At 36.6% G+C, this 23899-nt stretch overlaps 1 protein-coding gene and 1 non-coding gene across 3 annotated transcripts in view; both read left to right on the forward strand.

Moving 5' to 3' along the window:
- Positions 1 to 23899, forward strand: part of NRDC (nardilysin convertase) — a 102768-nt gene that overhangs the window by 17828 nt on the left and 61041 nt on the right. Inside the window, exons 2-6 of one of the 2 annotated variants that reach the window (XM_019957497.2) lie at positions 2932 to 3256; positions 5847 to 5980; positions 6927 to 6996; positions 7153 to 7234; positions 8059 to 8212. In XM_019957497.2, the coding sequence (XP_019813056.2) occupies positions 2932 to 3256; positions 5847 to 5980; positions 6927 to 6996; positions 7153 to 7234; positions 8059 to 8212 (765 nt within the window). The remainder of the gene's footprint in view (positions 1 to 2931; positions 3257 to 5846; positions 5981 to 6926; positions 6997 to 7152; positions 7235 to 8058; positions 8213 to 23899) is intronic. The other variant, XM_019957498.2, reaches the window with a different exon arrangement.
- On the forward strand, positions 20973 to 21044 carry TRNAY-GUA (transfer RNA tyrosine (anticodon GUA)). Its single transcript has one exon. It is a non-coding gene; the product is annotated as a tRNA-Tyr (tRNA).

Here is a 23899-nt window from a genome sequence, read left to right on the forward strand (position 1 = left end):
AGGTTTCCCTGTCCTTCACTATCTCCCTGAGTTTGCTCCAATTCATGTCCATTGTGTTGATGATGCCATCTAACCATCTCATTCACTGTCGCCCCCTTCTCTTACCTTGGATCTTTTCCAGCATTAGGATCTTTTCCAGTGAATCAGCTCTTTGTATCAGGTGACCAAAGTATTGAGCTTCAACTTCAGCATCAGTCCTTCCAATGAATATTCAGGGTTGATTGCCTTTAGGATGGACTGATTTGATCTTACAGTCCAAGGGACTCTTAAGAGTCTCTCTAACACCACAGTTTGAAAGCATCAATTTTTGGGCACTCAGACTTGTGGTCCACCTCTTGTATCCGTATATGGCTACTGGAAAAATCATCGTTTTGACTATGCAGACCTTTTTCAGCAAAGTGATTTCTCTGCCTTTTAATATGCTAAGTTTGTCATTGCTTTTCTTCCAAGGAGCAAGTTTCTTTTAATTTTGTAGTTGCAGTCACCATCCACAGTGATTTTGGAGTACAAGAAAATAAAATCTGTCACTGTTTCCACTTTTCCCACATCTGTTTGCTGTGAAGTGATGGGACTGGATGCCATGACCTTCGTTTTTTGAATGTTGAGCTTTAAGCCAGCTTTTTCACTCCTCTTTCACCCTTATCGAGAGGCTCTGTAGTTCCTCTTTGCTTTCTGCTGTCACAGTGGTGTCATCTGAATATCCGAGGTTGTTGATATTTCTCCCAGCAATCTTAATTCCAGCTTGTGAGTCATCCAACCCAGCATTTTGCATGGTATACTCTGCATATAAGTTAAGTAAACAAAGTGATAATATACAGCCTTGTTGTACTCCTTTCCCAGTTTTGAACTAGTCTGTTGTTCCCATGTAAGGTTCTAACTATTGCTTTTTGTCCTGCATCCGGATTTCTCAAGAGACAGGTGAAGTTATCTGGTATTCCATTTTCCAGTTTGTTATGATCCACACAGTCAAAGGCTTTAGTGTAGACAGTGAAGCAGATGTTTTCCTGGAATTCCCTTGCTTTTCCTATGATCCAGTGGATGTTGGCAGTTTGATCTCTGGTTCCTCTGCCCTTTCTAAATCCAGTTTGTACATCTGGAAGTTCTTGGTTCACATACTGTTGAAACCTAGCTTGAAGGATTTTGAGCATCACCTTGCTAGCATGTGAAATGCGTGCAATGGTGCGATAGTTTGAACATTCTTTGGCATTGCCTTGCTTTGGGATTGGAATGAAAACTGACCCTTTCCAGTCCTGTGGCCACTGCTGAGTTTTCCACATTTGCTGGCATATTGAGTTCAGCTCTTTAAAAGCATCATCTTTTAGGATTTGAAATAGCTCAACTGGAATTCCATCACCTCCACTAGCTTTGTTTGTAGTGATGCTTCGTAAGTCCCACTTGACTTTGCACTCCAGGTTGTCTGGCTCTAGGTGAGTGATCACACCATTGTGGTTATCTGGGTCATGAAGATCTTTTTTCTGTAGTTCTTCTGTGTATTCTTGCCACCTCCTCTTAATCTCTCCTGCTTCTGTTAGGTCCATACCTTTCTTTTTTTATTGTGCCCATCTTTGCATGAAATATTCCCTTGGTATCTCTGATCTTCTTGAAGAGATAGATCTCTAATCTTTCCCATTCTGTTGTTTTCCTCTGTTTCTTTGCATTGATCACTGAGGAAGACTTTATCTCTTCTTGTTATTCTTTGGAACTCTGCATTCAGATGTTTTTTTTTTTTTTTTCTCCTTTGTCTTTAGGTTATCTTCTTTTCTCAGCTATTTGTAAGGCCTCCTCAGACAACCATTTTGCCTTTTTGCATTTCTGTTTCTTGGGGATGGTGTTCATCACTGCCTCCTGTACAATGCCACGAACCTCCATCCATAGTTCTTCAGGCCCTCTATCAGATCTAATCCCTTGAATCTGTTTGTCACTTCCACTGTATAATCATAAGGGATTTGATTTAGGTCATACCTGAATGGTCTAGTGGTTTTCCCTACTTTCTTCAATTTAAGTCTGAATCTGGCAATAAGGAGTTCATGATCTGAGCAGCAGTCAGCTCCTGGTCTTGTTTTTGCTGACTGTATAGAGCTTCTCCATCTTTGGCTGCAAGGAGTATAATCAGTCTGATTTCGGTATTGACCATCTGGTGATGTCCATGTGTACTTGTGTTGTTGGAAGAGGGTGTTCTCTTGGCAAACTCTGATAGCCTTTGCCCTGCTTCATTTTGTGCCCCAAGGTCAAATTTGCCTGTTATTCCAGGTATCTCTTGACTTCCTACTTTTGCATTCCAGTCCCCTATGATGAAAAGGACATTGCTTTGGGGTGTTAATTCTAGAAGATCTTGTAGGTCTTCATAGAACTGTTCAACTTCAGCTTCTTCAGCATTACTGCTTGGGGCATAGACTTGGATTACTGTGATATTGAATGGTTTGCCTTGGAAACAAACAGAGATCATTCTATCATTTTTGAGATTGCACCCAAATACTGCATTTTGGACTCTTTGTTGACATGAGGGCTACTCCATTTCTTCTAAGAGATTCTTGCCCACAGTAGTAGATATAATGGTCATCTGAATTAAATTCACCCATTCCAGTCCATTTTAGTTCACTGATTCCTAAAATGTCGATCTTCACTCTTGCCGTCTCCTGTTTGACCACTTTCAATTTATCTTGATTCACGGACCTAACATTCCAGGTTCCTATGCAATATTGCACTTTACAGCATCGAACTTGACTTCCATCACTAGTCACATCCACAACTGGGCGTTGTTTTCACTTTGGCCGCGTCTTGTCTTTCTTTCTGGAGTTATTTCTCCACTGTTCTCCAGTAGCATATTGGGCACCTACCAACCTGGGGAGTTCATCTTTCAGTGTCATAGTGTAATGAAGAGCTGACTTGAATGTTTTGTGATTTTTTTTTTTTTCATTTTTTATTTTTTAGGTACATCAAATTACGAAATGGCTTGCAGGCACTTTTGATTTCAGACCTAAGTAATATGGAAGGTAAAATGGGTGATGCAACAGATGATGAAGAGGAAGAAGAGGAGGAAGAAGAAGATGATGATGATGATGATGACGATGATGACGATGATGATGATGAAGATTCTGGAGCAGAAATAGAAGATGATGATGAAGAAGGTTTTGATGATGAAGATGAATTTGAAGATGATGATGATGAACATGATGATGATCTTGACGCTGAGGATAATGAGTTGGAAGAATTAGAAGAGAGGGCAGAAGCTAGAAAGAAAACCACTGAAAAACAGGTGTGAGTCATGTCTGTTACATCTTTTTCTAATTTGGGAATTCTTTGTAATAAGTTCCAAACTTATGTTTTGTCTCTTACTGGCAAATAGGAAGTATATATCTGTTGATCTTCAGTAAGAGAATATTTATTCTATGTAAAGATTACATTTTAAAAAATATTTTCCTCTAGGGACTTCCTTGGTGGTTCAGTGGTTAGCAGTGGTTAAGACTCTGTTTCAAATGCTGGGAGCCTGGGTTTGATCCCTGGTCGGGGAATTAAGATCCCTCATGCTAGAATGTGTGGCCAAAAAATTTAGGGAAAAAAAGCTTATTTTTGCTGTATTGTAAAAGTGACAAATGCTCATTATAGAAGCTAATGGAAAATAAAAACAAAAATATAAAAGTTGCCCATAACCATAACTCTCAGAGATAATCACTGGGTGTATTTGACAACATATTTTAAAAACAAATGCCTGGAGCTGTGAATCTGCAAAGTTCTTAGCGTGGGATAGAGGAATAAGAGAATGCGTTATCCTTGGAGAGACTGGAAAAAGCATAAGAGAAGAACAAGTGTAGTGTAGAATTCTTACATAGGCCTGTGTTTCTGAGAATCCTCATGGGTGATTTCTATGTAAGTAACTGAATGTGATTTGTATTTTTATGGGGAAGCATCAGTGGTCCAAATAATTAATAAGTAATTTGGAAGAATTGAAATAGAAATGGAGAGTTGAGCTTAGTTAGTGAAACATATTAATAACAGTAGGTGAATAGATAAGTACTGGTTGATAGAAATAATATTCCTCTCTGGATATTTTTTGAAGAATGCTTCCATTTTGAAGTAGAAAATACCAATATTGGAGTATAATATTCTGGAGCCATTATAGTGGAATTGACCAGCAAATGTTTGTTAAAGCTAGTATCTTAAATATTGGTAATATATTCAACATGGTATCATTCTCAAAAAAATGAATTAAAGTTCAGATTATTAACACTAAAATCTAAAAGATCACATGTATAACACTATAAAATCAGCCCTCAAAATGTGACAGTTTGAAATGTAAGTAGTAGATATGTCTTAGATAAATTGATAGGTACTCTTCTGGAAAAAAAAATTTTTTTTAAAGAAGATTGTGCCTGTTGTTTCACTTAGGTGTTGAAGGGGTTGAGTCATGTTTAAAGAAACTGTTCCCTCTTGCTATTCAGATTATAATTGATGCCTGTTTTGGCAGAGCAAGATAGGCCAAGTGATTTTAGCTTGGAAGGCTTTGGGGATAAAAACCAAAACACCAGGGAAAAAATTATATATATGTAGATAGTCTGTTGTCTTTATAGTCTATACTAAAGTCTTTATAAATAAATTAGGAGTTAATCAACTCACTTTTAATTTAAAATAGATCTTATAATTCCAAATAGAGAAATAATAGAAGGGAAGAAATAAGTCAAGTGGGAAGAATAGTGATAGTTAGGAAACCTGAATTCTAATTCTGAGACTGTCATTATCTTTACAAAGGATCTTAGACCTTTTCATTTTCTCATTTTTTCCCCTCATTTCTAAAACAAGAGAATTAGGTTACATAAATTTTGAAGTCCATTTTCGCTCCAGACTTACTGTGTTATAACTTCATAACTGAATATTCCTGGTTTATAAACTTCTTCCTGTATCTCTATTAATAGCTTTTCCTGTATTTGGACTTCTTCATACCCTCTATCAACTGATAAGCAAAACTCTAGGATTAAGTTAAAAAATTTTTTGACAGCCAATTTTATTGTCAAGATGTAATAAAATATTTTAGGTTTATATAGCAATTGTGAACCTGTTTGACAAAAGAAGATGTGCATCCAGTATTTTGGGTACCCCTTTTTATTTTGCTTATTACATACATCAAACTCTAAATGTTACCTTGTCTAGAAGCAGCAGGGTCAGAATCTAGTGATCATTTAAACAATGGCTTAGATGCTGCCTGTCTTTTCTGAGAACTTGGTATGATATATTCCCTCATAAGATACTGATAGCTGATTTTCTGGATTTTAGAAAGGAATGGAAGAGGTTAGTGCAGTTTGAAGACGAGATCAAATTGTTTTATGCTGTGGGTACACTAGTGAAAGGAAAGATCCCATGATTGTAGTCATGGAAAATTATTTATATTCACTGAATGAATAAATGCCTACAAAAGGTAAATAAAATAGATAGTCTAGATAAGAGATGGCTTAAGAGTAGTATAGGATTTTGCAGTGGTTTTATGATTTTTTATTTGAAAAATGTGAACTGTGTTTAAGATGAATATGTGAATTTGTAAGGATAGTAGGAAGAAAGTTTTCTGAGGTTTTTGGAGAACATTTACCCAATTAGGAAGTTGGCTACTCTTTTAATCATCATTTTTACCCTCTTCCACTTTCTTCCTCCCAGAGGGAAGTTGTTCTTGATCTTAAAGTTTTAGATCTTTAAAGTTCTTGATCTTAAAGTTGATAAATTAACAAGATTGGAATTTAAGTATGATATATGCTGAATTATGATTTGTTCAAGGCTTTCTTAAATCAAGTCTCAAGTATGAATTTCTCAAGTATGAATTTTTTGGATAGATAATTCTCAAGTATGAATTTCTTTTCTAGCAATTGCAGAGCCTGTTTTTGCTGTGGTCAAAGCTGACTGATAAACTGTGGTTTAAGTCAACTTATACAAAAATGTCTTCAACCCAGCTGTTCAAGACAAGAAATCTTAATGGGGTAGTTGGAGCTGAAAGCAGGTTAGGCATCTATTAAACACATCACAGAACCCATTAGACTGTGCTTTGAAGAAGTGGATATTCCGTCATGTTTTAACTGAGTTTATGTGTCTACGTCTTAAATAAGGGATTTATGAGTATCACGTGAGGCTGTTTGGTTCTTCCAAAAACGTACACCTCCCGCCTGCCCACCCCCCCCCCCCCCCCCCCGCCCCGCCCCGCCAACACATGGTTAGCCTTTATACCAGGTGTACACTATTTTTTTTTTAAAGCCTTCTAAGAGGATAACTATTTATCAGAATAATCTGTGTCATCAAATGTGTTAGCCCTTTAAAATTGACATTTGTAAAATTTGGGAAAGTTAATAATTCAGCTTTCTATCCTTTAGGATTCAAATTGACTATTTTTCTCTCCTTTTTTTATGTCCTTTAACTTACTTTGATATAATGGTTGCCCTGATCATTTTAAATGCAGAATTTGGCATACCTCCTGACTATCTATTTTGTTGCAAATTGATTTTCCCAAAGTACTTGGAAAATGTGAACCAATAAGTAATGTATTTTTTATACCTTTATATAAGAAGTGAAGAACTAAAAAGCCTCTTTAAAGTTTAGTTCTGTAGTTCTTTAATGGCTTAAGATTTTTAATAACCATTAATTTATTATCTTTGTTAGATGTTTTCTTGAGTTGTTATCTTATGCCCTGTTTTAATAAAAACAATATTTTCTGAGTGACATATTGAGAAGTTTCCATCTAGTAACTTGAATTAATGAACACAGAGCCTTTAATTGTTTAGAGATCTTTAGAGAAAATCTCAGATATATTACTTCTGCAGATTTCTGAAATCTGGTTAATCAGGAAACAAACTTGGTTCAGAACTTTGAAATGCTGACACAAAATGATACTTGGGTGGGCTGGCCAGTCCCCTTTGGCTTTTTTTCCTGTCTGTTTCTGCTTTTTCCCTTAGGTCTGCACCTGTTCAGCATTTTGCAGGATGGCAAGAGGAGGAGCAGCAGGGTGAAACTGACACAGTTCTGGTGAGTTTCACTTTGCTGCTCCTCCAGATTCTCAGGGAAAGAATTCTCTTGCTTTCTGTTGGATAAGGTCCATCTCCAAGTGAATCCTTAAAATGAGATGACATTATTATTCCTGTAGGATTGACTCACTATTTGTATGTGTTCTACTTACTCCAGTCTGCAGCGGCTCTTTGTGTTGGAGTTGGGAGTTTTGCTGATCCAGATGACCTGCCCGGGCTGGCACACTTTTTGGAGCACAGTAAGATCTTTGTAAAATACCATTGCCGGGTGTGATTTTTCCTCCAAATTTGTAAGAATTGATTTCACAGATAAGTAACTGGTTTGATAGGATTGTGATAATGTTTAATAAGAGAAAAACTAAGAAAAAAATCTTAGTGAATATCATAGGGGAAAGACTTAATTTTAATCTTGAGTGTATTTGTTTTGAGGATTAGCGTGAAACTGCTTAGAAAACTATTTTAAAATGTAAGTCTTATTATTCAGGTACAGTAAGGCCAACCAATCAGGAGGAAATTGCTGATCTTTAGGAGTTTAGACTATCATCTTGGGAGGGGCAGTTCCTTCCAGGACTGGCAAGGCCTCAAGATGTCAAAGCATTAGAAATACAAAAAATAAAAAGGCACGATTAATATCAAAGCAAAACAGTAAATCTTCAGTGTAATTATTTATGTACCCAAGTAAAACCTTTGTGAATGCTATTCAGTTATGAACTCTTGAATTACTACTTCTTTGTATGCTAGTTTTCTAAGGTACTCAAGGGTGAATTTCTTACCTTATGAGTTTTTATAGTAGAAATTAATTTGCATATATGTCAGTTTACATTTTAACCTTTTACAAATAAATTACGTATTTCATTAAAAATATTTAGTTTTTTAATTTAAAAATAATATATGAGCATTATAGAAAGTTAAAAAAACAGAAGTACAATGAAGAAAATAAGTATTATCCAGATGTAATCACTGTTGGCATATTTTCTACCAGTTTGTTTTGAAATTTCATCCTTGTTAATAAAAGCATTGTCTGTATCTTTGTGTTCTGTGACTTTGAATTCTTTTCACTTAGTGGTATTCATGGGTAGCTTGAAATATCCAGATGAAAATGGATTTGATGCCTTCCTGAAGAAACATGGGGGCAGTGATAATGCTTCAACTGATTGTGAACGTACAGTCTTTCAGTTTGATGTCCAGAGGAAGTACTTCAAAGAAGCCCTGGATAGGTAACTAACCCAAAATATATTTTTATTTTGATTGTCTGGTGCCATCTTACAACTGGCAATGTTGGGCATTGTTCTGTGGTATTTTTTTTCCAGCAGTACTCTAGTTCTGTAGGATTATCAACAATATTTGGAGAACAGAGCAAATTGTAAATATACCTTGGCTCTTATTCTGTAATACTTAGTCTTTGTATTAAAGATTAAACTGAAACCATTTAAATATCTTTTGAATTTTGTAAATAATGTAGTCTCTATTGACTCATTATTGCAATTATTATTTTCTAATTTAGTAGAAAATATGGAAAACAGAAGGGAAAAAGAGGTAAGATTGCTCTCAATTTCATAATCTAGAGATAACCATGATTGATATTTTGGAATGTAGCCATCTATACTTGTAACATATATGGGATCAGCTTATTCATATCTTTTCATATTTTAAAAACAAGGTTTATCACGTTTGTATACAGTTTTATAATTTATAAAACATGACTAAGTAATTGTGTATCTGTTTAACCATTCATGTATTATTGGACAGTTGAATTATTTTTAGTTTTCTGGTACTATGATGCTGTAGTGAATATTCTAGAGTTTGTGTACATCGTTAATCATTTCCTTTTGCTAAGTTCTAAGGAGTGAAATTTCTGAGTGTATTTGCATGAATATTTTTAAAACTTTTTTAAAAAGAGCTTTTGATACTCAAAATTATCTTCTCAAAAGTTTGTCAGGGCATTAATAGAGCTTTGATATAGCAAGGTTGTAAGGCAAAGCATACAGTAGTAAAAAGAAGTCACTTTATACCAAAATCTAGATAAATATAAGATTGAAATACTAAGAAAGAAAGAAATAATCGAGTTTGACCAGTATAATGTAAGGTCTGATGGCAGTTTTTGGTCCATTTTTTGTTGGTTATTTCTAGTATCAAGAATTTGGCAGATACTTATTTGAGATGTCTTGAATGAATTAATTCAAATTTTTTTTAATATAAAAAAATGCCATAAAATCAAAACACAAATGACAAAAAAAAATTCTCAAAACATGACAGTGGTCAGGTTTTCTTAAATTGTCTCATCCCTTAAGAATTAATTCGACCCTGAGAAAACTTCTGGGTAAGTTCCTGTAAGTTGAAAGCATATGCCATTATTTTCAAGGAAATAAATATTTGTCTGTTCTTGAACCCCCAAGTTAACAGCTTTTCCACTAAAACAATGCCAAAATGCCATTAAAATTGACATAATTACTTTGATGACAGTGTTTATAGTAGGATACAACATAGTGGTTTTTTTCTTTAATCTGAAATATGGCTGTCTATTTTGTATTCAGTGAAATAGTTTATAAGTCTTTTTAATCCCATACTTAAGGATATGCTCACAGTGCATATATTTGATATCAGTGTTTATCTAATTAAGCATTTAATTCCAAAATAACAAACAAAAGAATAGAGATAAAAGAAGTTAATCAAACAGTGCAAATGAGGCCCAAATTTATCTTTTTTATAAACATAGAAAATCAGGAATACTCTTTAGGGTGACTGTGTGTTAGCTTTGATTTCAGAGTTTTCAACTCCCAAGTTTTACAGCATGTTAAGAAAACTTAAGCAGTAGACAAATTGAATACTCATGAATAAACACATTTCATTGGAAAAAAAGAATAGGCAAAGGATATGTTGAAAAAATTACAACCACCTCAGAGATGATGAAATTTGATATAAAGTCTAGTTAAGGAACTTGTTTCATTTCTTCTTAAGAAATTCTATACATTTTTAATCTTAGGAGTACTTCAGGAAATCCAAAGATATTTGCACATTTATTACAGATTATTTCTACTTAAAAAACTCAGAATTAATAAGAAGAATGCTACTGCCTAATAGAAATTATTAAGAATATCAGGCCATGAATTTATGCCATAAATGGTAGACAGTGGTAGAGCATTAAGCATTGCATATTCTATAATAAATATGATAATTATTATACTTCTACAGTTAATATGACTTCTCTGGTGGCTCAGACAGTAAAGTGTCTGCCTATACTGTGGGAGACCTGAGTTCAATCCCTGGATTAGGAAGATCTCCTGGAGAAGGAAATGGCAACCCACTCCAGTATTCTTGCCTGGAAAATCTCATGGACGGAGGAGCCTTGGAGGCTACGTCCATCGGGTCACAAAGAGTCGGACACGACTGAGTGACTTCACTTTCACTTTTTCACAGTTAATATGCAATAAAATGTCTTTGGATAATTTGCAAAAGACTCTTACATAGCATGGATTAAGTTTGTCTATTTTTTAATAGGTCAGTAAAATCCAGTTTCCTCACAGGTCATATTGTTCAGTATCTTGAATCATTTAAGTAAAAAGTTGAGGAAATAACGGAATTTTTACTCTGTTAAGTAAATGAGAATGAAAGCTGATTTTACCTTGGCAGCCTTTGCTAATTTCAGTAAATTTGAACTTTATCAGTATTTCAGGGCAAGAAGAAGACTGATCAAAGTCCAGGATGTTCACAAAGTGGGATATTTAATAGAAAACTCTTCTCATGATAAACTGCGACTTCAGAAAGCATCACCCTTAGGTTGAGGAAATGGATTAGCCATCCTGGGGAGTTACAGACTGCTTTGAAAAATGTCTATGTTGTCTAGTGAACCTTAAGCCTTGAATATAGTTTAACATGGTCCAGAACTGGTAGTGTTCTCTGATGCCCAGGAGAAGCAAAAACAAACCCTCTCAAAAATAAAATGCCTTTGTTTTATTTACTCTCAAGTAGAGTGACCAGCATTCAGTCAAACATAAGCAGACATGCAACAAAATAAGACAAGGTGAATGAGAACAGGAAACAGGAAAAGACTTAATGCCTTAGAAATCTTAGAGATTGGCATGGTTACGTACAGTTATTGTTTTTACAGAAATAAGGGACAAGTTTGAATACAGTTGTAAGTCATAGGAAACTATAAAATGTGACCTATGAGATTTGAAGTATAAAAATTAAGAAAGAGCATTGTGAATTGAGACATGATAATTGAAATTTAAACCAATGGATAGATTTAAGAAAGGAATACATATAGATGATGTTAGAATTTGTGAATTGAAAGATAGACCAAGAGAAATCCCAAATACAGTGTGAAGAGAGAAAAAATGAAAGATACAGAAAAAAGGAAAAGTAGCATAGAGAATAGAGTGAAAATGTCTGAGATATATATATAAATTATATATATTTTATTATAAATATAAATATATATATAATATATTTATATATAAATTTATATATTATATATATAATTTATATATATATACACACACCTAGAGAACTAGAGGGAAAAGAGAGAAAAGTAATACAGACAAAATATTTGAAGGGTTGATCACTGGAAAATTTCTAGAGCGTCAAATCAGAGGGTAAAGAAGTCTTAACAAATTCCAAAAGTATATATTAAAAGAAATCCACACGTAGAAAATTATAGTGACTACAGAAAACCAAATATAGAAAATCTTTGCCAGATAAAAGGGCAAAAGTTCTTTAAAGTCATATTAGTTAGTCTGATGGATGACTTTTCAGCAGCAGTGGAAGCTCATTGACAATAGAATACTTGTAACAGCCTGAAAGAAAATAACCACCAACTACAAATTCTACACCAAGCAAAAAATATCTTGTAAGAGTGATGGTAGAATACACCCTTAGACACACAGTTGAGTGTGCATGCCATCAGCTTATCAAAGGAAATTCTAAAGAATATATTTCAGGCAGAAGGAGAATACAGATCAGAGCTGCAAAAACAATAGTGGAGCAATGAAATGGAGCATTTGAAATGCTCCAAATGAAGTGGAGCATTTTATATGAATCATATACATGAGCATTGATTACTTAAAACAGTAATTATGAAACTTAAAAGTATACAGAGTTAACAACAACAATGTATCAGGAGTAATGCTAAATGGAGAAAAAGATATTTTTATAAGATTAATACTAGACTTTGATAAGTTAAAAGGATACATGTAATATTTTTAAGGGTAACTGCTGAAAAAACACAATTTGGGCATAAAAATTCCAAACCAGTACAAGGAAAACACTTGGAATAAGTCTCTCAAATAAATTCAAAGAAGAAAACTGTAGTAGGAGGGATAGAACAAGTGGGACAAGCAGGACAAAGGAGAATGCAGGTAGATGTCAGTTCGGTTCAATCGCTCAGTCATGTCTGACTCTCTGCGACCCCATGAATCGCAGCACGCCAGGCCTCCCTGTCCATCACCAACTCCCGGAGTTCACTCAGACTCATGTCCATCGAGTCAGTGATGCCATCCAGCCATCTTATCCTCTGTCGTCCTCTTCTCCTCCTGCCCCCAATCCCTCCCAGCATCAGAGTCTTTTCCAGTGAATCAGCTCTTCACATGAGGCGGCCAAAGTACTGGAGTTACAGCTTCAGCATCATTCCTTCCAAAGAACACCCAGGGCTGATCTCCTTTAGAATGGACTGGTTGGATCTCCTTGCAGTCCAAGGGACTCTCAAGAGTCTTCTCCAACACCACAGTTCAAAAGCATCCATTCTTCGTTGCTCAGCTTTCTTCACAGTCCAACTCTCGTATCCATACATGACCACTAGAAAAGCCATAGCCTTGACTACATGGACCTTTGTTGGCAAAGTAATGTCTCTGCTTTTGAATATGCTATCTATGTTGGTCATAACTTTTCTTCCAAGGAGTAAGTGTCTTTTAATTTCATGGCTGCAGTCACCATCTGCAGTGATTCTGGAGCCCAGAAAAATAAAGTCTGAACTTCCCACTGTTTCCGCATCTATTTCCCATGTAGTGATGGGACCAGATGCCATGATCTTCGTTTTCTGAATGTTGAGCTTGAAGCCAACTTTTTCACTCTCCTCTTTCACTTTCATCAAGAGGCTCTTTAGTTCTTCTTCACTTTCTGCCATAAGCGTGGTGTCATCTGCATATCTGAGGTTATTGATATTTCTCCCGGCAATCTTGATTCCAGCTTGTGTTTCTTCCAGTCCAGCGTTTCTCATGATGTACTCTGCATAGAAGTTAAATAAGCAGGGCGACAATATACAGCCTTGACATACTCCTTTTCCTATTTGGAACCAGTCTGTTGTTCTAGGAGGTAGATGTAGATCCATATGTAACAGTAATTCTTATTAAATATGAGTGGATTAACTTCCGTTTAAAAGATAAACAGACTGGATTTAAAAAGCCTAATCAAATAGTTTTTAAGACTTAGATATCTAAGGCTTGGGAGGGGTTCCCTGGCAGCTCAGATGGTAAAAGAATCTTCCTGCAATATAGAAGACCTGGATTTGCCTGGGTTGGGCAGATCCCCTGGAAAATGGAATGGCAACCCACTCCAGCAGTCTTGCATGGAAAATTCTGTGGACAGAGAAGTCTGGCAAGCCACAGTCCATGGGGTTACAAAGAGTCGGACATGACTGATCGACTAGTACACGTAGTAAGTCTTGGGAAAAAAAATACTGCTCAAGAAGCTCATGTCATACTGATAAAACTTAACTAGGAAGACATAATTGTTTCCAGTTTGAACTCATCTAATAGCATAGCCTCAAAGCAAATCAAATGTAAAGAACAATGAATCAGTAAGCAACTGCAGTGGGAGATTTAACACCCCTTTCTCAGTATTTGATAGAATAACCATAAAATCAGTAAGGACACTGAAGATTAGGACAAAAAGATTACCACTTGAATCCTTAATCAACACCTTCCAGCTACAAAATTCTTTCATTTGATCATATTTTAAGCCACAAATTCAGTCTCAAATTTCAAAGCATTGAAACCATATTATTAATGATTTTGTTTTCTAATCACACTGTATGTACAGTTAAATTTTAGCCAGAAATCAATAACAGAGAGACAGCTAGAATATTGCCTTATGTTTGGAAATTAAATACATTTCTAAGGAAATCCTGGGTAAAGAGGAAAGCATATCAGAAATTAGAAAATATTTTGTATTGAATTATAAAAATATTATAGAATAAAAGTTGTGGGATGCAGCTATAATTGTACTTAGAGGGAAATATATACTTTTAAGTGTGTATTCTGTCAGCTTCCCTCATGACTCAGTTGTTTAAGAATCTGCCTGCAGTGCAGGAGACTGCCTGCTATATAGTAGACCTGGGTTCGATCCCTGGGTTGGAAAGATCCCCTGGATGAGGAAATGGCAACCCACTCCAGTATTCTTGCCGGGGACATCCAGTGGACAGAGGAGCCTGGCAGGGTATAGTCCATGGGATCCAAAGAATCAGACACGACTTAGCAACTAAACCACCACCAAATGTATATTTTAGAAAAGAAGAGTTTAAAATTAATGAGCTGATCAATCTCAGGAAGTCTGAGTAAGACTAGCAAAGTATGCCCAAAGAAAGAAGAAAGAAAAGGTGAAGATAAATGAAATAAAGAGCAGATTGACCTCAGCAGGAATAGTAAATAAGGACCTCTGAAAGCCCCTCCTCTGTAAAAGCAATGAGAACCTTGCCAAAAATTGTCAAAATCAACTTTTTCAGAACTCTGGAAATGAGCCAAAGCTTGCAACAATCCAAGGAGTTTATTCAGGCAAGTGACTAAATCTTAGTAAGAACAGTTTGCTTTGTGACATTTTAATTTGCCCTGTTTCCATTCCCCTCTACCCAACTCTACAGTAGTCTTAAAAACGAAAAGGTCCCACAGTCTTAGTGAAAACAGCAGTCCAGCAGCCACTGAAAGGGGCTGGATGGATTTATAGATCTCTAAAAACATTGTTCTGGAGAATCTTCATTATTTGACCTGTCTAGCAGTTCCCTGGGAACCACCATTCATGAACTTTCATGATTTGGCCTGACTGAGAGCTCACGTATTTACAAAAATCTTTTTCTCTGGAGACATTTGTCTATAGCATTTAGATGGCAGTAGTTTAACTTTGTGAGCATCTGAGGCAGTGGATAAAAGTTGGAGCAAACAAAGCTTAAAAGGAAAAACTGCAGAATAGATCCTAAGGGGCTTTGGAAAGCTCCAGGATATTCCTGGGAATTTTGAAGGTCACATATGTGTATAAAGCTGTGTCATGTCCAGGGCTGTATGCATGCTCAAGAAAGACTTAAGGCCTTACACTCTTGTCATGGCTGGTGTTGAGTCTCTGTGCAAGCAGGATGTGATGGCTAATGTAGAGTTGTAAACTGCCTGACTGTATGTTGAAAGCATCCCCCAATATGCATAGAGAACCCCTTGGCAAGGCATTTAAGGAAATCTCTCTGCAACCAGAGATTATCGCAAGCTAACCAAGCCATCAAAGAATACAGACTTCACAGGATTAGTTTAAGGTACGTGTGAGTTGCTCGTTCATGTCTGACTGTTTGCAACCCCATGGTCACAGGCTCCTCTGTCCATGGAATTCTCCAGGCAAGAATACTGAAGTGTGTAGCCATTGCCTTCGCCAGGGCATCTTCTTAAACCAGGGATTGAACCCAGATCTCATTGTGGACCATATCTTTACTGTCTGAGCCACTAGGGAAATCAGAAGGGCACTAAATATGTAAATAGTAACAACAAGAAACAGCAATAACAACAAACCCGGATTAGGGAGGAGAGGCTTGATTTACAGAGTTGCTACATTATATTACTAAAAATTTTTTTTCAACAAAATTATGAGGGATGCAGAAAAGTATGACTGATACAATGGAAAAACAGTAGTCAATAGATACTGTTCCTAAGAAAGTCTAGATTCTGGAGTTAACCTGACAGAAACTTTAGATAACCTATTTTAATTATGTTCAAAGAGCTAAAGAAAACTATGTCTAAGAACTACAGGAGAACACAAGAATGATGTCTTACTAAACAGAGAACATCAGTAAAGAGATACAAATTATTTTTTTCCCAGATAAATAGTTGCTTTATTTTTACTTTTTTTTTTTAAATTGGAGTACCATTGCTGTACAATTCTGTGTTAGTTTCTGCTGTACAACAGAGTGAGTCAGTTATGTGTGTACATATATCCCATCCCTCTTGAACCTTCCTTCTAACACCCCTCAACAGATACAAATTATTAAAAGAACCAAATAGAAATTCTAGAGTTGAAAAGTACAACTTGAAAAATTAACTAGAAGAGCTTAACAGAAGATTTGAGCTAGCTGAGGAAAGAATGAATAAACTAGAAGAAAGATTAATTGGGATTTTCCAGTCTGAGGAACAGAAATAAAGAAAAGTGATGAAGAAAAATAAAACAGAGCTTCAGAGATCTACGAGATACGATCAAGCATACTAGCATGTGTTTTATAGGAGTTCCAAGAGGAAATGAGAAAAACATAGAAATATTCTTGAAGACATAATAGCCAAACTCTTTCCAAATTGGTAAAAGACAAACATCTACACATTCAAGCAACTCAGCAGATTTCCAGAAGAATAAACACTGATATTCACAATGACTTTCACATTAAGACTTGTTATAATCAAGCCATTAAAAACTAAATGTAAAAAGAATATTGAAAGTAGCAAGAGAGGAGCAGCTTTTTTCATAAAGGTTAGTCTCAATAGGGTAAACGGGTGCTTTGAGAAATCATGGAAGCAAGAAGACAATGGTATGATGCATTCAAAGTACTGAAAGAATGCAAACCAAGTATTTTTTATCCATCAAAAATATCCTTCTAAATGGAGAAATTAAGACATTCTCAGGTAAATTAAAATTGTCATTAGCAAATCTCTGTACGACATGGATGGATGGAGTCCTTCAGACTGAAATGAAAGGACACTCAATTCCACATGAAGAAATAAAGCACACTTAAAAAGATAACTTATATAATTTATACTGTCTTTGTTTACCTATATAAATATAAAAGATACAGTTTTTGTAGTTTTTTTCCTATCTGATTTAAAAGATAGCTGTATAAAGAAAAAATTATAAATGTGTTCATAGGCATATAATGTATAACGATATCATTTGTATGGCAATAATAGCACAAAAAAGAGAACAGGTATATAGAAGTGACGCTTTCGTGTAATACTGAAGTTAGTGAAGTGAAAGTGAAGTCGCTCAGTCGTGTCCGACTCTGCGACCTGTGGACTGTAGCCCACCAAGCTCCTCCATCCATGGGATTCTTCAGGCAAGAATATTGGAGTGGGTTGCCATTTCCTTCTCCAAATACTGAAGTTAAGTTGGTATTAATTCAAAATGGATTGTTATTAGTTAGGAAAATAACTCAAAAATATAGTAAAAGAAATGGCAAGGGAATTTGAATGGTACTCTAGAAAATACCTATTTTAACAAAAAGAAGTCAGCAGTTGAGGAATAGAGGGGAAAAAAGGCATAGGACTTGCAGTAGATCGCAAAGACAGATATAAATCCTGTCTTATCAGTAATTAAATGTAAATGGATTAAGCATTTCAATTAAAAGATAAGACATTGGCAGACTGGGCAAAGAAACATGAGTCAGCTATATAATATGCTACCTATAAGAGATACACTTTATTTTTTAATTGATATAATTGCTTTACAGAATTTTGTTGTTTTCTGTAAAACATCTACATGAATCAGCCATAGGTATACATATGTCCCCTCCCTCTTGAATCTCCTTCCTCCCTCCCTCCCTCACCATCCCACGCATCTAGGTTGATACAGAGCCCCTGTTTGGGTTCCCTGAGTCGTACAGCAAATTCCCATTGGCTTTCTATTTTACATATTGTTGTGTGAAAAGACGAGAAGTGAAAAGCAAAGGAGAAAAGGAAAGATATAAACATCTGAATGCAGAGTTCCAAAGAATAGCAAGAAGAGATAAGAAAGCCTTCTTCAGCGACCAATGCAAAGAAATAGAGGAAAACAACAGAATGCGAAAGACTAGAGATCTCTTCAAGAAAATCAGAGATACCAAAGGAACATTTCATGCAAAGATGGGCTCGATAAAGGACAGAAATGGTATGGACCTAACAGAAGCAGAAGATATTAAGAAGAGGTGGCAAGAATACACAGAAGAACTGTACAAAAAAGATCTTCACGACCCAGATAATCACGATGATGTGATCACTGACCTAGAGCCAGACGTCCTGGAATGTGAAGTCAAATGGGCCTTAGAAAGCATCGCTACGAACAAAGCTAGTAGAGGTGATAGAATTCCAGTTGAGCTATTTCAAATCCTGAAAGATGATGCTGTGAAAGTGCTGCACTCAATATGCCAGCAAATTTGGAAAGCTCAGCAGTGGCCACAGGACTGGAAAAGGTCAGTTTTCATTCCAATCCCAAAGAAAGGCAATGCCAAAGAATGCTCAAACTACGGCACAATTGCACTCATCTCACACGCTAGTAAAGTAATGCTCAAAATTCTCCAAGCCAGGCTTCAGCAATATGTGAAACCGTGAACTTCCTGATGTTCAAGCTGGTTTTAGAAAAGGCAGAGGAACCAGAGATCAAATTGCCAACATTTGATGGATCATTGAAAAAGCAAGAGAGTTCGAGAAAAACATCTATTTCTGCTTTATTGACTATGCCAAAGCCTTTGACTGTGTGGATCACAATAAACTGTGGAAAATTCTTCAAGAGATGGGAATACCAGACCACCTGACCTGCCTCTTGAGAAATTTGTATGCAGGTCAGGAAGCAACAGTTAGAACTGGACATGGAACAACAGACTGGTTCCAAATAGGAAAAGGGGTACGTCAAGGCTGTATATTGTCACCCTGCTTATTTAACTTCTATGCAGAATACATCATGAGAAATGCTGGACTGGAAGAAACACAAGCTGGAATCAAGATTGCCAGGAGAAATATCAGTAACCTCAGATATGCAGGTGACACCACCCTTATGGCAGAAAGTGAAGAGGAACTCAAAAGCCTCTTGATGAAAGTGAAAGTGGAGAGTGAAAAAGTTGGCTTCAAGCTCAACATTCAGAAAATGAAGATCATGGCATCCGGTCCCATCACTTCATGGGAAATAGATGGGGAAACAGTGGAAACAGTGTCAGACTTTATTTTTCTGGGCTCCAAAATCACTACAGATGGTGACTGCAGCCATGAAATTAAAAGACGCTTACTCCTTGGAAGGAAAGTTATGACCAACCTAGATAGCATGTTCAAAAGCAGAGACATTACTTTGCCAACAAAGGTCCATCTAGTCAAGGCTATGGCTTTTCCTGTGGTCATGTATGGATGTGAGAGTTGGACTGTGAAGAAGGCTGAGTGCTGAAGAATTGATGCTTTTGAACTGTGGTGTTGGAGAAGACTCTTGAGAGTCCCTTGGACTGCAAGGAGATCCAACCAGTCCATTCTGAAGGAGATCAGCCCTGGATTTCTTTGGAAGGAATGATGCTGAAGCTGAAACTCCAGTACTTTGGCCACCTCATGCGAAGAGTTGACTCATTGGCAAAGACTCTGATGCTGGGAGGGATTGGGGGCAAGAGGAGAAGGGTACGACAGAGGATGAGATGGCTGGATGGCATCACTGACTCGATGGACGTGAGTCTGAGTGAACTCCGGGAGTTGGTGATGGACAGGGAGGCCTGGCATGCTGCGATTCATGGGGTCGCAAAGAGTCGGACACAACTGAGCGACTGATGTTAAGTTTCCATGTTACTCTCTCCATCTCACCCTCCCCTTCCCATCCCACCTCACCCCCCATGTCCGTAAGTCTGTTCTCTATGTGTGTTTCTTCCTTGCTGCCCTGCAAATAAATTCATTGGTACCATCTTTCTAGATTCCATATACATGCATTAGTATATGATATTTATCTTTCTCTTTTTGACTTCACTTTGTATAATAGGTTCTAGATTCATCTACCTCATTAGAATGACTCAAATGTGTTTCTTTTTATGGCCAGGTAATATTCCATTGTATAAATGTACCACATCTTCCTTATCCATTCACTCTGTTGATGGGCATAGAGGTTGCTTGCGTGTTCTAGCTATTGTAAATAGTGCTACAATGAACATTGTGTACATGTGAGAGACACACTTTAGATTAAAATATACCAGTAGATTGGCAGCAAAAGGATGATATGTGTCCTGCATTGGCAGGCAAGTTCTTTATCACTGGGCCACCAGGGAAGCCTTAAATATACACCAATGGATTGGCAATAAAAGGATGAAAAAGTATATACACATAGTGATTAAAAGGGAACTATAGTGGCTGAACTAATATCAGACAAAATAGACTTTAAGAGAAACTTGTTACTGGAGACAAGGGAATTTTATAATGATATAAGGGTCAGTTCTTCAGAAGGTGTAACAGTTATAAACACGTTCATCTTTCAAAGGAACCTCAAAAAACATAAAGCAAAAACCGACGGAATTGAAGGCAGAAACACACGATTCAGTAGTAATAGTTGCAAATGTAAATATTCTACTTTCAATAAGGCAGAGAACAACTGGGTAGATCAACAAGAAATAGAAGACATGAACAAGCATGTAAACTTTTAACAGAGCACTTCACCCCAAATCAGCAAAATACACATTCTTCTCAAGTACTGCATGTACTTTTCTCCAGCATTGATATATATTAGGTCATAAAATAAATTTATTTCCAGTATATTTGAAAGAATAAAATTATACAGAGTATGTTCTCTAGGTGGAATGGAATGGAATTAGTAATCAGTAGTAACAAGGAAATTTAGGGACTTTCATGAATCTGTATAAATTTAACAGCCTACCCTTAAATAATCAGTGGATCAAAAAAGAAATCACAAGGGAAATTAAAAAATACTTAGACACTAGTGAAAATGAAAAAAACATACAAAAAATTATGAGATGCATCAAAAGGGAAATTTAGATGCATCAGAGGGAAATTTATAGCTGTAAACCCCTCCATGGCTTCCCTGGTGGCTCAGACGGTAAAGCGTCTGCCTGTAATGCAGGAGACCCAGGTTTGATCCCTGGGTCGGGAAGATCGAACCCCTCCATTATAAAAGTAAGATCTCAAATGAACCTAAACTTGCATCTTAATTAGCAAGGCAAAGAAGAGCAATCTAAACCCAGGTAAGCAGAAGGAAGGACATAATAAATATTTGAGTGGAAATAAATGAAATAGGGAATAGAAAAACTATAGAAAGTAAACAAAATCAGAATTTGGTTATTTGAAAAGGTGAACAAAATTGACAAACCTTCAGCTAAACTGACCAAGAAAAAGAAATGAAAGAGTGGACATTAGTATGATATTAACCAAAATTTTAAAATTATAATACAATTGTCAACTATTGTATGCCAACAAGTAGATAGCCAAGATGAAATGGACAAATTTGTAGAAAGACACAAAGCTATTGAAACTGACTCAACACAGAAAATCTGAATAGACCTATCATGAGAGATGGGATTAGTAATCAAGAACTTACCAAAAGAAGAGTATAGGTCCATACGACTTTACTGGTGAATTCTACCAAACATTTAAAGGATTAAAACTAATGCTTCATAAACTCTTCTGAAATATAGAAGAGGGACACTTCTAAGTCATTCTATGAAGCTGGTATTGCTCTGATATTAAAACTAGACAATGATTGTACAGGAAGACTACAGACCAGTAGTAGAATGTGTGTGTGTGTTAGTTGCTTAGTCGTGTCCGACACTTTGCAACCTCATAGACTGTAGTCCACCAGGCCCCTCCATCCATGGGATTCTCCAGGCAAGAACACTGGAGTGGGTTGCCATTTCCTTCTTCAAAAGGAACTATAGAAAGAAAGAAAGTGAAGTCACTCAGTCGTGTCTGACTCTGCGACCCCATGGACTGTAGCCTACCAGGCTCCTCCATCCATGGTATTTTCCAGGCAAGAGTACTGGAGTGGGTTGCCATTTCCTTCTCCAAGTAGTAGAATATAGATGCAAAAATCTTCAACAAAATACTACAAAACTGAATCAGCAACATATAAAAAGGATTATGCACCATTCAGGTGGGATTTATCCCAGAACTGCAAGGGTTGTTCACCATACAAAAATCAGTGAACATAATATGCCAATTTAATAGAAGGACAAACACATTTCAAAAATTATTTCAGTATAAACAGAAAAGGCATTTAATTCAGCACCCTTTCATGATAAAACATGTAATAAATCATGAATAAAAGGGAACTTTGCTTTTTGCTTCTCTTCTTTTCAAAGCTATTTGTAAGGCCTCCCCAGACAGCCATTTTTATTTTTTGCATTTCTTTTCCATGGCGATGGTCTTGATCCCTGTCTCCTGTACAGTGTCACAAACCTCATTCCATAGTTCATCAGGCACTCTCTCAGATCTAGGCCCTTAAATTTATTTCTCACTTCCACTGTATAATCATAAGGGATTTGATTTAGGTCATACCTAAATGGTCTAGTGGTTTTCCCTACTTTCTTCATTTAAGTCTGAATTTGGCTATAAGGAGTTCATGATCTGAGCCACAGTCAGCTCCTGGTCTTGTTTTTGCTGACTGTATAGAGCTTCTCCATCTTTGACTGCAAAGAATATAATGAATCTGGTTTTGGTGTTGACCATCTGGTGATGTCCATGTGTAGAGTCTTCTCTTGTGTTGTTGGAAGAGGTTGTTGGCTGTGACCAGTGCATTTTCTTGGCAAAACTCTATCAGTCTTTGCCCTGCTTCATTCCGTATTCCACGGCCAAATTTGCCTGTTACTCCAGGTGTTTCTTGACTTCCTACTTTTGCATTCCAGTCCTCTATAATGAAAAGGACATCTTTTTTGGGTGTTAGTTCTAAAAAGTCTTGTAGGTCTTCATAGAACCGTTCAACTTCAGCTTCTTCAGCGTTACTGGTTGGAGCATAGACTTGGATTACTATGATATTGAATGGTTTGCCTTGGAAACGAACAGAGATCATTCTGTCATTTTTGAGATTGCATCCAAGTACTGCATTTCAGACTCTTGTTGACCATGATGGCTACTCCATTTCTTCTGAGGGATTCCTGCCTGCAGTAATAGATATAATGGTCATCTGAGTTAAATCCACCCATTCCAGTCCATTTGAATTCGCTGATTCCTAGAATATCGACATTCACTCTTGCCATCTCTTGTTTGACCACTTCTAATTTGCCTTGATTCATGGACCTGACATTCCAGGTTCCTATGCAATATTGCTCTTTACAGCATCGGACCTTGCTTCTATCACCAGTCACATCCACAGCTGGGTATTGTTTTTGCTTTGGCTCCATCCCTTCATTCTTTCTGGAGTTATTTCTCCACTGATCTCCAGTAGCATATTGGGCCCCTACTGACCTGGGGAGTTCCTCTTTCAGTATCCTATCATTTTGCCTTTTCATACTGTTCATGGTGTTCTCAAGGCAAGAATACTGAAGTGCTTTGCCATTCCCATCTCCAGTAGACCACATTCTGTCAGATGCAGAGTTCCAAAGAATAGCAAGAAGAGATAAGAAAGCCTTCTTCAGCGATCAATGCAAAGAAATAGAGGAAAACAACAGAATGGGAAAGACTAGAGAACTCTTCAAGAAAATTAGAGATACCAAGGGAACATTTCATGCAAAGATGGGCTCGATAAAGGACAGAAATGGTATGGACCTAACAGAAGCAGAAGATATTAAGAAGAGGTGGCAAGAATACACAGAAGAACTGTACAAAAACGATCTTCACGACCCATCATGATGGTGTGATCACTGACCTAGAGCCAGACATCCTGGAATGTGAAGTCAAGTGGGCCTTAGAAAGCATCACTACAAACAAAGCTATTGGAGGTGATGGCATTCCAGTTGAGCTATTTCAAATCCTGAAAGATGATGCTGTGAAAGTGCTGCACTCAATATGCCAGCA

This window comes from Bos indicus, chromosome 3 (genome assembly GCF_029378745.1).
Source record: "Bos indicus isolate NIAB-ARS_2022 breed Sahiwal x Tharparkar chromosome 3, NIAB-ARS_B.indTharparkar_mat_pri_1.0, whole genome shotgun sequence".
Lineage (NCBI taxonomy): Eukaryota > Metazoa > Chordata > Mammalia > Artiodactyla > Bovidae > Bos > Bos indicus.